The sequence below is a fragment of the Mus caroli genome, unplaced genomic scaffold (genome assembly GCF_978045245.1).
Source record: "Mus caroli unplaced genomic scaffold, Mus_caroli_1 scaffold_3, whole genome shotgun sequence".
NCBI lineage: Eukaryota > Metazoa > Chordata > Mammalia > Rodentia > Muridae > Mus > Mus caroli.
This window is the reverse complement of record NW_028227258.1, coordinates 14,540,221-14,556,042: the sequence shown is the minus strand read 5'-3', so window position 1 is coordinate 14,556,042 and position 15,822 is coordinate 14,540,221. Positions and strand designations below refer to the sequence as shown.

At 40.1% G+C, this 15,822-nt stretch overlaps 1 protein-coding gene across 1 annotated transcript in view; it reads left to right on the top strand.

The window, feature by feature from the left end:
* Nucleotides 1-15,822, top strand: part of Col24a1 (collagen type XXIV alpha 1 chain) — a 264,200-nt gene that overhangs the window by 136,329 nt on the left and 112,049 nt on the right. The window contains exons 28-32 of the mRNA XM_085835446.1: nt 1,196-1,249; nt 3,353-3,406; nt 9,090-9,143; nt 9,356-9,400; nt 9,507-9,551. Of these exons, the coding sequence (XP_085691572.1) occupies nt 1,196-1,249; nt 3,353-3,406; nt 9,090-9,143; nt 9,356-9,400; nt 9,507-9,551 (252 nt within the window). The remainder of the gene's footprint in view (nt 1-1,195; nt 1,250-3,352; nt 3,407-9,089; nt 9,144-9,355; nt 9,401-9,506; nt 9,552-15,822) is intronic.

The window sequence follows — 15,822 nt, the reverse complement described above, 5'->3', positions numbered from 1 at the left end:
CTAAAACACTCTGCTTCCAACACACCTAATAACAACGCTAAGGCCTGCTGGGGTAGACCTGCACTGACAGGTATTTTAATAAAAATGTTATTGTATTATAGAGTTCCATGGAACTTTTCTTTTTAGCTGTTTTATATCCGAGAATGATGTTCTATGATAACAAATCCATAATAAAGCATAAAAATAAACTACCTTAGTGAAAAATATTCTACAGTTTGGGGAGAATAATACATGAGCCACAGTGGATTAAAAAGAAAATTCAACTGAAAAGTCTGCATGTTCTTGTGCAAATAAAGTTTTTATTACATATGTTCTCAACTACTCTAGTAGTAAACCAGTTTTTGGCCATGGGATAGGTCTTTTGGCTATGAGGTAGATTTTGGCACATAAGAATTTCAGCACCAAAAAATGTCTTATTCTTTTATATCCTCAAGATAATGACAACTGATGTTTTATATCTGGGTTGTATTTTTAGTTTATTAATTAGCTAGTAAGTGTTATGGGAAATTTAAAGGATGACCAGTATCAGTTCTCGAGCACCCCCTTTCAGAAAATATAGAATAAAGGTGGCATGTAACACTATCTACAAGCTCATCCCATCTTTTACTCTTTATTTTTAATTTCTGTATTATCAGACAAGCACCACAAGATTTTTTTTAGCAATTTCTAGTGGGGGGCAGGTAGTTAACCTAACTTATTCATAAACCAATTGATTCAAGAATCTTTCCCTGCTAAGACATCTTCAGAATTAGTGTTAGTGCCATAATGAATGTGTTCTTTCTAAAAGTTGATGGATTAATTGCATCTACCTTCCTTCATCATGGGACTTACCAACCTCTTGGAAAAGTTCATAAGCCATAATTAGTATCATCACAGAGCATAGTCCACACATAAGATGTCATCACACACAGAAAGAGGAAATGAAGGAGATCCCGAGGTATTATAACACATGGTGCCACCTAAGACTATCTTTTTAAAGCAAAGACCTAATAACTGACAGGCAGCTTCTGTGGAAACGCATGTTCAATTTCTGTGACCCTACTACACAGCGTTTCCTATGGTCTCATGTACCTTAGGTAGAAAAGGGTCATCTTGTCGAACTGTTGTTTTTGTTGCCATTTGTGGTTTACTGTGGGGTTTTTTTTCTTAAAGGAAAATGGTTAATTATATGTTTTATATTTCATTTTAATCTTAGGGCTACCCAGGTCCTCCTGGGGCTCCAGGGCCCATGGGCCCACTTGGATTACCTGTAAGTATAAAGCAGACTTGCGGTCCTTTCTTGAATGTCCACTTTAATTTAAATTCATCGCCTTGTTGTACTATCTTTTTGAGTCTCATTTAAATAATTTATGTATAAGATAATGGAGTTTGCACCTCTCCTAAACCATATGAACTTTCTGAAATATTTCTTGGTATTGTGAGCTTCCTTGGCCCTACTATGTATAGCAACCAATTTCAGTTCTCTCGCCTAAAAGAAAAAAGAAAAAATTTAATCCTCCTTTTATAAGAAAAATAGAATCAGTAACCAAAATACAGCTGAAAGCCAAGGAATTAACAAAACACGAGGAGTTATTTTAAAATGTTTTTTTTTTAATTTTGCAAATACTCTCAAACAAACAGTTAAAATTCATAGGAAATGTGCTTTTGATAAGCAGCACTTGAATTTTGAATCTATTCCATCTGCTGTTTTCAGAAAGATAATTAAATCTTGCCCCTAGAGAGAAAACATTCACTTATCAGGATTTGACAGTTACTGTGGACATGAATCTGAAGAAGTTCAGCCCCTGTGGTATCTGCACCGAATTTCTCTTCACAGAAATTGTTTATGTTATGTCTCATGATGCTTCCATTCTATAAAGGAGGCTGATTTCCTAGTATATCCATACACATACTGTTGACGTCTAAAACAAAACAAACAAACAAACACCAGAGCAGAGTTGCCCGTCTCTTCACTCACAGAAAAGGATGAGTTAACTCAAGACCCAAAACTTGGCCCATTTTTATCTATATAAAGTTTATAACTAAAGAGAAGACAAGGGTTGTTAAAATCTCGGTGCTGGGATTAGAATATCTCTCTCTGAGTGTGTGGTCAGGAGGATCCCAAAGGCACGGAAACAACACAGGGCATTGCCACTGTCATTACTCACAGTGACAAAAAGGAAAGACCGGGGAGCTGAAGGCGACACGCGAGCTTTGGCTGCAGGACCCAGAACATCAATCTCAGATTGACCAGAAAGTCCCTGCTGGCTTGCTTCCATAGTGTTTGAAGGTGCTGTGTGGGTTGCTGATGGAGAAAAGAATCAAAGATCTTAACCAAGTCTAGGCTTTGCAGGATGTATTGCCAACCTACCAGGCAAGCTGTACCCACTGGTGCCATTGTGGTGCCGTGGTTTGGGGGAACCGACTGCTTTCTGACTGTACTTGAGGTCTCCTGTCAGGAAGACATTCACGTCTGGTATTATAAACCTGATCAAAAACCCAAAGCTGTGAAGATCACATGCCCTACTGAGGGATTTACTTTATTGTTTGGCTAAATGGTCATATTGTCAAAAATCTCCTATACATTTATATATGTAGCCATAAATTTGTGCTATACTCTAGTAACTCTTTAAAGGAGACTTTAAGACATCATTAAACTTGACTTTAAAGTAGCAACCTAATTTCCATTTTTGATACTTTTTTTGGGGTGGGGGTTTGAGACAGGGTTTCTCTGTATAGCCCTGGCTGTCCTGGAACTCACTCTGTAGACCAGGCTGGCCTCGAACTCAGAAATCCACCTGCTTCTGCCTTTAATCCCAAATGCTGGGATTAAAGGTGTGCACCACCACACCCAGCTTGATACATTAATTTAAAATCACTTATGATATTACTCATGGGTTCAGAAAATATACAAATTTTATACACGGGGTTATACAGATATATTTAAATAGCAAAGAAATTGTAACAGTAATAGCTATTGCTTCTTTGATGGAGCAGGGATATTAGGCTGGTTCAGCTAGCTAAGAGGACCTCTCCTTCACATTTCCTTTGAGCATTCTTCCTGAGCACTATTTGTCCCGTGAATATTAAACCCTTCCAATTCATTTCACCCATAAAAGGCATTTATCCAAAGAGTGAAATATTTTGACAGCAGAACACTGGGTAGGGACACATGGTATATATTAATTAACATTTATTTGTAGGGAAGCAACACACGGTATTGATTAATTAAAACGTATTTCAAGGGAGATAAACAAATTTCAGTTTTAAAAATCCATCAATTAAAATAAATGTCACATAAGAAAGTACAGATACTATTCTAGAAACAATGTTATGAATTTGATATCTGAGTTTTTAAATTTTCAACATGTAGGGTCTTGTTGGGGCAAGAGGCGCACCTGGGAGTCCGGGTCCTAAAGGACAAAGAGTAAGTAACAAAAAAAAGTATGCTAACCTCAAAAAAGTCACCTCATAGTGCTGTGTTTGACAAAGTCAGCTCTACGCAGTCTAGAGTCATACTCACATGTTGGATTTTGCTGTTTTTATTCTGTTAGATGAACCGCCTATAGCAATTGAAATATAACTACTAAAACAACTAATATAACTATGTATTATAGTTACATAACTAATAATCAAAGGTATTACAATTATTTTTATTTAATAATTAATATGGGGAAGACGTGAAAAAGAATATTTATCTACCAAGTGGTCTCTTAAGCATTAACACTTTTTTAAAAAGCATCAGACTACCACTTGTATGCCTGTCACATATACTTTATGTATATTGTCTTGTTTGGTACTCAGAGACGTTGTAAGAAGGCACGGCACTGTATATCCAAGGAATTATAACCAGGACCCAAGGAATATGATCCTTAGAGACAGAGAAATATCTCAGCCTGTATCCAGGCCCTGATATATCTTACACCAAAGCCAATGTTTATCTGATGCTGCATGGAATAATAAGCGATACTTTTCCTCATCTGAGTGTGTGCCTTTAGGGGCAGCATTTTTTAATTCTAAAAGATGGTCTCTGACTAACGAAGACTTTTAAAGTTGAAAAATAATAAAGATGAAAGCACTGCAGTGTCCCAGTTGTAAAACTGAGAGTCCACAGGACTCTGTCGGAGAGCAGCTTTGGTTTTACGTCTTGTGTGTTAGGAGAGATTGAGGAGAGACTTTTGTCTTTATGATTATTTATTTTATGAAAAACCATTTTCCTTCCTGGCTTTTAGATTGCCTATCTACAAACATCAGTGATAGTTGATTCATTTTAGCCTAAATAGATTTAAGGCTAAGAGAGAAGGGATCCGTGCTCTTAAGTGTCGTTTGCTGCTTACCGCTGGCCAGGACTCGATCCTTGGTGAGGTCAGAGGTGTGTATTCAGTCTGGTGTGAGTCATAATGAGAAAGCACAACAGCTTGTGGCAGGTGGATTCAAAATAAAGACTTATTTTGGTTAGTTAAAGTCTAGTTAGGTTAAGTCTTTGGTTAGTTAAATGATTTAGGTCTCAGTGATTCTGAGGCAAATCCATGTCCCTAACCTTAGTACATGCTGAACCACTTGGATGATCTCATGAATCCTGTTGCAGTTTCCTAACTTCCCTGGGACCACGAGTAGCTTCCTGCTGTCCTGACGTGTCACGCTGCCCTCGCCCTCATATCCCCAAGCCTTTTCATCATTTTCCAGATATGGTTTCCTGACTCTCTTCAAATGGTGCCACACAATTTTAAACCCTTTCCCCTCAGGAGTTTCTACAAAAGGAAACCTTGTTAGGGGAGGAAGGTGTCTTTCTTCACTAGGAGAATATTACTAATGGTAGACTCCATACCAAAAAAAATTTAATTGAATGGGGATGGAAAGATGGCTTCTTTGTTGGGAGTACTAGCTGCTCAGTCGTGAGAACTAGAGTTGTGTTGCCAGCACCATGTCAAGTAGCTCACAACTGCCTGTAACTCCAGCTCCAGGAGGTACAGTGTCCTCTCATGGCCTCCTCAGACATTGGATGGACACGCACTCATACACACACACACACACACACACACACACACACACACTATTGAGCTGGCCTGCTGAGGTAAGTTGGAAAGGTGTCAGGCTCCAAGACGTTGGGTCCATATTCTGGTGCAACCACAAAGGCTAAGGGAATTGATTCTTCTAGCGCGCCTGTCACTACTTTGTGTGACAGGGCCCTGAAGAGAAACTCTACTCTTAGGGACGTACATTCTGAGCCCACACAGAATGGTCTAATGCTTATTCACCTTTCCTGGTTGTTCTGGGATTTATACTGTTCTAAACGGTCATACAAACACTACGAGCAGTAGGACCATTCCTGAGAGATTCTGCCTACTGACAACCCACAGTATATCTACCCAACCTGATTTCTTACCGTTTATATAACCCTTAACTCATAACCCAGAAGATTCTGTTCCAACTGCCCCTCAGGTTTCACACCACAGTGGGCTTTCCAATTTTGTGACTTATGGTCTTGAAACTGAGACATATGATGGAATACTAAAAATCTACCAAGGGGAAGGAAACTTAAAGCAGGCCACAATACAAACATCTAAAGAGTAAGGTAACCATAATAGTATCAGGAAAATTTTCCTAACCTGCAGTGGGATGATTGTATAATTGTGCCGTTTACATAACTGCAAAAAGTAACAAGATAGATAGTAAAAGGTAGTCATAAATATATTAAATTATTATATAAATGCCCTTCCTATTTAAACATTAAACATCTTAAACATTAGACATCTTAATCTATTCCTAGCTGGTATGTTTAGCTGGAGAACAGTCAGGTAAAGAGAAGTTATTTAATATACTAAAACTACTCGGTGCAGTTCATAAAGTCCTTTCGTTTGTTGTCATGACTTAAGCTGACAGATTCACTACTCTGGTCCCAGATGATGGAGGCTTGACCTGATGGGCAGTTGGTTAGGAGTCAGCTCAGCCTGAGCCATTGCCGTTCACATACAAGCTGACACTTGGAGAATTACTGATAATAAGGACGCTGACACCTGCCAATCTTTCCCTCTGTGCCCAGCTGGCCACAGGAGAAATGATAGGAGCAAAGCAGGCTTCACCTACTGACATGGGCAGGAATTAAGCCATCCTTGATCACAAGCTCTCTCTAAATTCCATCCTCTTTCTCTAGAGCATTGGTAGAGAGAGGCAGGCAGCTAGCAGATTTGGTATCTTAAGATGGGGATGGGGTAGAGGAATAACTATGTTAGAAATACACAACAATTTAGAGTTTTCTCTCCAACAGTGACACCTATATGGTGAAAAACACTCTGCAAGTTGGTTCCTTCAAGGGGTTGTCTGTCATTTTAAGGTAGAGTTGCCTTCGGTAGGGTTTGTATTTAGGATCTGTTCTACGCAATAGCTAAAGTATCTTAAGCGATATAGATTTTTCCTCTGCTCTGTTAAACATTTGCAGCAGGGACCTTTCCCCAAGGGCCCTGACAGTGTTGATTTGGTTCAGTGGATCACTTGGTTCCAGCTGTGTAAAGCAGGGATCAGAAAAACGCTGCTTGGCACATGAGTTAGGCATGCGAGTGAGTTGAAAATTAATAGGGGTCATATCAAGATCCAGCTCTGGCTCCAAGAACATATAAATACACTGAGTCCATCTGTCCTAAGGACACGGCTATTTCCTTCATTCACGGGCACTCAGCCTGTCGTAATCTATCACAGAGGCCACAGAAATGGGCTCAAGGTTCTCATGATGGTCTTCCTAAGTAAACCAAGCATGCAGTATATGATAACAGTTTAGTTGACTGTAAGTTTCTTCTTTTTAATTTAGTATTTATATGAAATAGAAGGCCCCCAGCCTAACACACATTGCATTATGTCGCAAACTGCTCACTCGTGAGTCTGCCTAACTCCTTAATGTATTTACCTATGTTTCAAATATGCAATATGCTTTTCCTCAATGGAGTTGAGGTGTTCAATTCTCACTCTGGCTGTAAGAACCCTCTTCCAGCTCACTGCAGCCAGCTTTGACATTCCTAACGGCACAGAAAAAGGTCTGGGTATTCTGTGTATGCAGCATGCTTTTACCCAGAAAATGAGCGATCCAGGAAACACTTTCGAGCTGTTACTTTTTAAATATTATGCCAAATTGTGTGCCTATTGTAACATGGAGTGTCTAATTCTCTTAGGCCTTGTCCTGAAGTTTATGTTGTCTCATCAGCACTGTGGGTTATGTCTACCACCAGAGGGAAACCTCTTCTACTGCCAGGCTATGCTCACTCTTGCCTGAAGCGTAGACAGTTCCAGCCTTCCTTAGAACAGGGCTCTCAACCCCTCCGATGTTTATGTTTGCTTTATGACCTAAATGTGACTTCCTGACTTGGGGCTTTTATTTTTACACTGTACATGGTTATCTTTATCACTGGGAGCATAGAAATAAATATCTCTTGGTAAATAAAATCATAAATGTAAAAAGAGAAAAGAAAAGAAATTTAAGAGGCCAGCAGAAGTTCAATGGTGAACTGCCTGCTAGAGGCCCTGACTTACCACCATGACCATGATAACAACAACAGCAACAATAATCACTGTGAAACAGTCTTGCATAAGTGTGTCTTAATGGAAAACACTATACAAATATTTTATATAAATTTTGCTTTAATAGGGAGATCCTCATGGGCCTCCTGGGGTGTTCATGCTCCCTCCAAACCCTTGAGTGAACCTGGGAATACACTTAAGCCAGGATTCCAGCCTGTAGAGGCCTATTGTAGCAAACAGCTTTGAAAATAGAATTCTGAACATTAGAGCCAACACGGGGACCCCTTCACCTCAGAACTTGACAGGGTCTCAAGTTTGTGCAATTGCGCTGTATAGAAACCTTCTGCTTACCTATCACCCACTTACTTAAATGTGAGTCCTGGCTTTGTCTTCTCAGCACTTCCCTGCATGCAGCTGACAGCCTGGTCAGGCTAAGGCTCCTCTCCTCACTCTTCTCCACGTGGTCCCTCTGCCTGCTTCTACCCATAACTCACAGGGCTGACTTCATACATCCAAGTGGCATCTCCATTCCTGGGATAAATGTGCCAGGTCTGCCTCCCTGTGGACTTCTCTTGGTCCTTTGCACAACCACCTCTCCCTTGAACTATTTACTCTTTCTATGAAATCATAAAAATAAATTAAGTATTAAATAACTTTGTGTTCCATGATGAAGAAACTCATAACTACATGTCGGGACAGCAATAGCTACCTCTTTTCTACAGTGGGTGTCCACGTAGAATTTAAGTCTGATACGTATGCTTTAGAAAGCGAGACTTATCGCTGTATGAGAGCAGCTGGCTCTTCTCTACAGGTAATTCCTGAGTAGATACTGAGAAGATTTGCCCACAAGTGCCTTTCTGTCCCTGTTCTGAGCCCCTGCCATCTTCCAGTAACTGCTGTCCAGTGGACACATAGCAAGTGTAGTGTCCTGAACATTCATTTTCTAAAAATGCAGAGAGAAGAACAATTCCAAAATAATGAAACTTAAGGCTGCCTAGGCAAACAACCCAGGTTCTCTTAAGTTAACTTAGAGCCATTTTAAGAATAAATCCCTCAGGGCTACTGATAAGACAGACAGACAGACAGACAGACAGACAGACAGACAGACAGGGAAAGGAAAGGAAAGGAAAGGAAAGGAAAGGAAAGGAAAGGAAAGGAAAGGAAAGGAAAGGAAAGGAAAGGAAAGGAAAAGAAAAAGGGAAGGAAAGGGGGAGGGGAGGGGGAAGGGAAGAGAAGGGGAGGGGGAGGAGAAAGGGAAGAGAAGGGAAGGGAAGAGAAGGGGAGGGGAGGGGGAGGAGAAAGGGAAGAGAAGAGAAGGGAAGGGAAGAGAAGGGCAGGGGAGGGGGAGGGGAAAGGGAAGAGAAGGGAAGGGAAGAGAGAGAAGAGAAGGGAAGGGAAGAGAAGGGGAGGGGGAGGGGAAGAGAAGGGAAGAGAAGGGAAGAGAAGAGGAGAAGAATCAACTTAGATTAGAAACACCTCATCAACTCTTCTCATTGAACTTACCCTGTAGCATGAATCCTTTAAAACGTGGACTTGCTTATTATTTGCTTTTAAGGGGAGCATTTCAAATTAACAATGGGATATTGTCCTTCTACCTGTAGGGACCCAGAGGACCAGATGGCCTCGCAGGGGATCAAGGAGGACAAGGTGCTAAGGTACTTGCTGATGCTCCATTTCACGTGCAGTTAAATGTGGCAGAGTCATTATGTCCTGTATATTGAAATACTACCACATAGTGTTTAATACATATCAGCCATGTATCCTTTTTAATATTGAACTGTGTACTTGATGCCCTGTTTTCTGTGTAGTGCTGTTAAGACCATGGCTCAAATTCTGACCAGACCATGTGATATTGATATTTTTATAGGGTGAAAAAGGAAACCAAGGGAAAAGAGGGCTTTCTGGTCTCCCCGTGAGTAGCAAACCACGTGGTCTCCTGAGCATGAGCATTCTGACGTTCCCCTTGTGCTATTTGAGAAGGGCTGAATGACCTAAGCATTTTTTTCTCTCATGTGTAGGGTAAGGCTGGAAGCCCTGGGGAGAGGGGAGTTCAAGGAAAACCGGTAAGTTTTTTTTTTCTTTAATGTGTTCTTGTTATTAATAACAGAGCTGACATGACAATTGTAACTCAATGTCAGTCTCACCATGATTGATGTTTCTCTAAAACTCAAAACGGAATACCGTGCTGTGGAACTGTAATGGGACATAACAAAATCATACGAGAAACATCCGGGACCTCTCTCCTAGCTTCATCCTAACTCGCCTCGGGTGCTGTCTTCTCTTTTACAGTGCAGAGTATCACGCATCTTGCATAATGAGTAGTATTTCTCTCATTATACTACTGTAAGAGTTTTCAGTATTTTATAGCGCTAGACATTTTCCAACCATCTCACATCTTACCAGAATTGTACAGATTTTTCCCTGGGCATCAATAATTTCTGTGGCCATCATCATGAAAGAGTAGAGAAATATTGAACAATGCACAGACAAACCTTCGCTTCTGATAATTACACAGATGAGCACTCAGCTTACATACGAGGACTTTTAAGAGCTTTCATTCTGAATCATAATGTGAGTGACACTTTGATTTGTCATGTCAATATATCTGATGGCTTAAATCTAAATAATTTGAAATTTTTAATGGATGACAACTGAGGAGTCAGAAAAGGCCAGGACCTAGGGGCTTTGGTGGTGGTTGTCACCCAGGACAATGTTTGCTTGTTCCTGTTTGAAATCTGCTGCCCCCTGCCTGTTGTCTTTTATTATAGCAGTGTACTTGACAGCAGTCAGATCTAAAATACCAGAGATTTGGAAGAAAATAAATGACTGTCCTGAAAAAAGAGAGGTGTGTTTACTCTTGTGCATTAACTGAAGGCATTCTCAGAGAGCACCTGTGTGTCTTCATATTCACCGTGTTTTAGTCATCACAGTCAGGGTTAGCAATGCTTCCGTAGAGCCTGACCACTTTGCTTTATTGCGGGCAAGCCTGAGCTCAACTGTATCCCTTTAATTTTAAAATAAAAAGCCTCACAGAAATAGAATTACTCATTATGTAGATTGTTGACCTTCCTTAGAATTTTACCTTAATTTTCTGCTTAGACGATTGGGACATCTCAATCCCATGAAAGGTACTAGGGTCAATTTGCAACTGTCATACAGCCCACAAGTCTTGTGGACTCCTGGAAGGGTAAAGCTGCCTTAAAAGATGTCACAGCTTGGACAGAAAATAATGGGTTTATAATAACTGTTGAAGTTTATGAAATCTTTGCCTACGTTGATTCCTCCTTAAGTGAAATGAAATTTTAGGGAAGCAGGAAACATTTCGTTAGAAAAGCTAAATAAGCCCCAAAGATTCACATTATCTTTCAGAGTCATCTGATAGTCTCTAGTCCTTTAGGTAGTGTCAAAATTAGGCAATACTCTATAACACAGGGGCGTATTAGAGATCAGACAGCTTTTCTCGCATGCTCTGAAAAAAACGGCACAACCTTGCTTTAGTAAGTCGGCTATCTAGAGCATATTCTATTCACCCTTGAAATGAGGAAAATAATAGCATCTGTGAAACCATCCTTCTCCAAATCCCCCCACCTTTAGTCCTTCTCCTCCGCTCCCTCCTGCTCCTCTCCCCGCATAGAGATTGACCTAGGGCCTAAGTGCATACTCTGTCACTGATCTATCTTATCCCCAAGATCCCAGACTGTCAGAATTATCAAAACAAATATTAAGTGAATCAAATATTAACATGGTACTTTAATAATCCTGACAGCCAGGAAGTGTACTTATCTGTGGACCAACACATTTCCCATCCCCCTGTAGATCTGAACCAAAAGTCAAAATAAAAAGACCACAATCCAATGGCTTTGTGGGGTCATGGAGCCTGGGAGGCTGTATTTGATTATCTAAATCAGGAAAATTATAACATTTCACACCTTACCAAATTTTCAATGAGAGCATCCTTTCAGCTGATGCCAGGTACATAAAGATCCCTCTGATCCTGTTTGTCTCCCTTTTTCCCCTTTAGTTCTTTCTGATGCTCCTTCATGTAGCTCGAAATTCTGTTATAACTTTGTTTAATTTTGACGATGTCTTCTTCCCATAATACTGCTTTGGAAATGGCTTCGTTTAGTGTGAGCATCCATCTTGCTAGCTGTCACAGGCTTGCAGTTTACCTGATGTGTTCTCACCAATTTTCTTTTAATCCAGCTGGTCTTGTTATTTAACTTGAACATATTCTAGTTGGATCTTGCTTTTTGGTCTGATAATCTCTACCTTTTAATCAGAATATTTGGTCCATTTCGATTTAATCTAATTGCTATGACTAGACTTGGGTCCCCTATTTTATGCTTTGCTTTGCTCTGTTTTGTTCAGGGCCTTCTGTCTGGAAATTATATCTTAGCTTATCTATTGATTTTTTTTTATTTGGACTCCTCATTATTAACTTAAGCAGTTGTTCTAGGTCAGGATCAGCAAACTGTTCCCATAAAATGCCAACAAGGAAGTGTTTGTGTTCCAGAATATATATGTAAAAATGTACAGCCCATAGGGCAGTTTATTAACAAGCTGTCTTTTACACTGTGGTTTGTTTCGAGCCAGCCAGTGACTTACATGGACAGGGTACACCTGAGTGGCAGGCCGGAGCTGAAAGAGGGGAAACTAGGCAGACGAGAGACAAATGGAGCTAAGTCAAGGTTCCTGATCAAAGCTCAAATGTTTAATGGCAAATTCACTTATAAAGGGGAGGGGGGGCACTCCCACCAATCTATCCATGGAGCCTGGAACCAGCTGCAGGTGATGATGTACAGGATAGGGCGTAGTCCCTGGAATAGCTCCGGGGCCTCTCAGCAGGTAGTAATATCTTGAAGAGGAACAGCGACAGTGGCTGAACAATAGTGTGATCTAGAGAGGAAGGCTCCACCCTAGGTAATCTCCTTAGTGGCAGCAAAGTCAAGGTCTGGCTCAGCCTGCTTCAGCCTGAGGGGAGGTTACAATTTCCTCCCTGTTATTAATATTAAAAAAAAAAAAACTGGACTGAGGCATAAAATTTATTTATGATCCATAGTCCTGCCTGGGAATTATGGTGGCTGGTGGCCACGCCTGTCTTAGGAAATCTTAGATCTTTCCGAACCATCCAATTCCGTCTTAGAGGCTACGTGCAGCTAGTTTGTGTTATATTTCACACAAAACATGGCTCTGTGGTGTGTTATCAACAGCCACGGCCTTTTGGCATGTACCTCTATCTTAAATTGGTATGGTTCTGAGATCTGGGTGCCCGTCATTGAATGTCCTGCCCTCATTAGCACACCTTATTCCCAATTCAGACCAAAGCCACAATATGTACTTAGAATGCTTCTTGATGATGATTAATAACTGCCACCTGCACTGTTGGAGGCGGGGCTGCACACCTGCTGCAGTTAGGCTGACCTGCTTGAAAAACAAAGTCAAGACAGTGAAAAGCAAAAGTACAAAAAGCTTCTTTGGAGAAGTCCAGGTACTCCATTCAGTTGCAAATTAGCAATGATCAGGCTAGACTTAGAGCTCCTGGTGTGGGGGAAGTGACTTTCTGGAAGAGGAGGCTATTCTCCAAATTAACTTTTCGGCTAAAGAGGATTTTAGCTATAATCAAGGTCCGAGTCATACTTAATGGAAGATTCAGGATCTGTGTCCAGTTGACAAACTAATCTTTCAGGTAGCCATTGAGCTCCATCTTCTTTTTGTGAAAAAACACAGACCGAGCCTCTTCCCCAGATTAGGACCGGGTCTGGACCCTTCCATTCGTTAGTTAATGGGTCCCGCCACTTTACCATGGCATAAGAACTAGAAGTAACTGGATGCCAGTGTTGATCCGCTGCAGTCTGAACTTTAACATCAGTTTGCAAAAAATTTAGAACAAATAAAGCAAAAGCAAGATGTGCCTTTGGTGACCTTGGGGGATATAACAGCCCCTGTTTTGTTTTTAAAGGTCAATTTTTTAAAGTGCGATGAGCATGTTCAACTATTCTTTGTCCCATGGGGTTATAAGGAATTCCAGTTTTATGTTTGATGCCAAATTCTTTACAAAATGAAGTAAAATTTTTGCTAGAATAGGATGGCCCATTATCTGTCTTAATAAGTTTAGGCAATCCCATGGCATTAAAGACTTGTAGGCAATGATCAATTACATTTTTGGAGGCTTCTCCAGTATGCAGAGAAGCAAAAAGAAATCTTGAACAAGTGTCAATACAAACATGTATATATTTTAATTTTCCAAATTCTGCATAATGAGTTACACCCATTTGTCAAATATGGTTAGGCATAAGACCTCATGGATTAACTCTTAAATGTGGCACTGGAGATAATGTAATACATTTAGGACATTGTTTTATAATCATTCTTGACTGCTCTTTAGTGATCTTATGTTGGAGACTTAAGGTTATGGCTAGAGAGATGAAATTTTTCATGATCACGTTTGGCCAAAGCAACAGGATCTGAAATTAAGGCTTCTCCTATTAGAGCTCTGTCGACGCATTCATTGCCTGCAGCTAAAGGTCCAGGAAGACCAGAAGGAGATCGCATGTGGCCAATATAGAACAGGTGTTTTCGGGCAAGAATGATGTTTTGCAATTGTGAAAACAGGGATCCTGCTGGCGTATTAAAGTTAAACGTGCCACAGGTCTCTAATAAGGGTACTGATTGTGCAACATATAAACTATCAGTAAAAATATTAAAAGCCTCATTCACAGACTGAAAGACATTCAGTGCTGCTGTTAATTCTGCTAACTGAGCTGAGAGACCAGGAGTCTTTATGATTACCTGTTGATTACTAATAAGATATCCAGCTCACCCTTTAGAGGAGCCATCAGTAAACACCAGAACAGCATTGTGTAAGGGTTGTAAAGAGGTCATATTAGGAAATATCACCTCATGCACATTCAAAAATTTTATCAACCTATCTTGAGGGTAGTGGCTGTCTATAGTTCCTTTAAAACCTATTTGAGCAAGCAACCAATCTGTACTGTGCTGCTTCAGCCAAGTGTCTTGACCTACGCTGTAAGGCTGAACAATAATATCTGGCTCTTTGCCAAAATAAGTTAGTGCCTGCTTCCTTCCAAGGATAATCATCTGAGTTTCATAATATGCTTCATAATATGGCAAGATATTACGTTTAGAAGAAACCCTCGAATGTATGCACATCAGGAGGAAGGGAGGCTACAGTGGTCATTTTACATATTACAACCACGTGCATTCTGAAACTTCATTGTAAACAAAGCTTTTGTCTGAACATTAATAAAATTGTATTTGCTTTAATGTCAATTAGTTGTGTCCTTTAGAGCTTGGTGTGAGGAGACTGGCTCTCTATCCATCTTCTTGTTTGCCATTTCTAGTGGTCTTCATTCCTTCTTGAAGGTTTGAATAGCTAACTGTTGTCATTTCCCTGGAGCCTATGAAACGCCTTCTCAGTTCCTTTTAGAGGAGTCTGCTAATAGTGAATTATCCTTTGAATTGTGAAATATTTTTTTCCACCTTTAATCTTAAAGGCAGTTTTCAGTGTATATAAAACTCTAGGTGTCATTCAGCACCATAGAGAGGCTACTGGGAGAGAAGGGCCTTCAGACACGGAGGCTGACAACTTCCTTCAATTTCAGCTCAGAGGGATCAAATGCCCTCTAATGGTCTCCATGGGTACCTGCACATTCATGTTACACACACACACACACACACACACACCAATAATAATAATAATAATAATAATAATAATAATAATAATAACAGCAAGAAGAAGAAAAATGAATCCTTTGTGGCTCTACATGGCTACAACAGTCTTTGTTATTTTCATGGTCATTTGTTCCCATAATTCCTGAGTTAAAGCCATGGAGTAGTCAGTTCTGCTACAAAGTCATACATCATTAATAACATCTGAAAAGCCTTAAGCAGAATTTTTATTTTAAGCCAATTTGTGCTTTTCCTCTTAATCCTCAATAAAAATTGAGAACATGGAAATTGAGTCCCTGCTTTGCAAAAACGACCTCTGTGCAGAACCCACAGAATTAATGGAAATACTAAGTGGTTCTGTGTCCAAACATGCTTTACAGAGCAAACCCAGCAGACACCACTTAAAGGTCTGCGCTTCCATTGCATACTTCAGTTAGCAGAGAAGGCAGAGTGAGGTCTGTGTATTGATCCTGTCTATTAATTTAGGAGCTTGAAGTGAATGAACAACATATGATTTTCAGAACTGAAACAGAGCTTTAGCCATGATAAGTAAATGAAAGTCATTTAAAATGAAGGAAGAAAGTTTTGTTTCCTCTTACATAGAAATAAAATGTACCCCATCACAATTCCAAAGTAATGGAAACC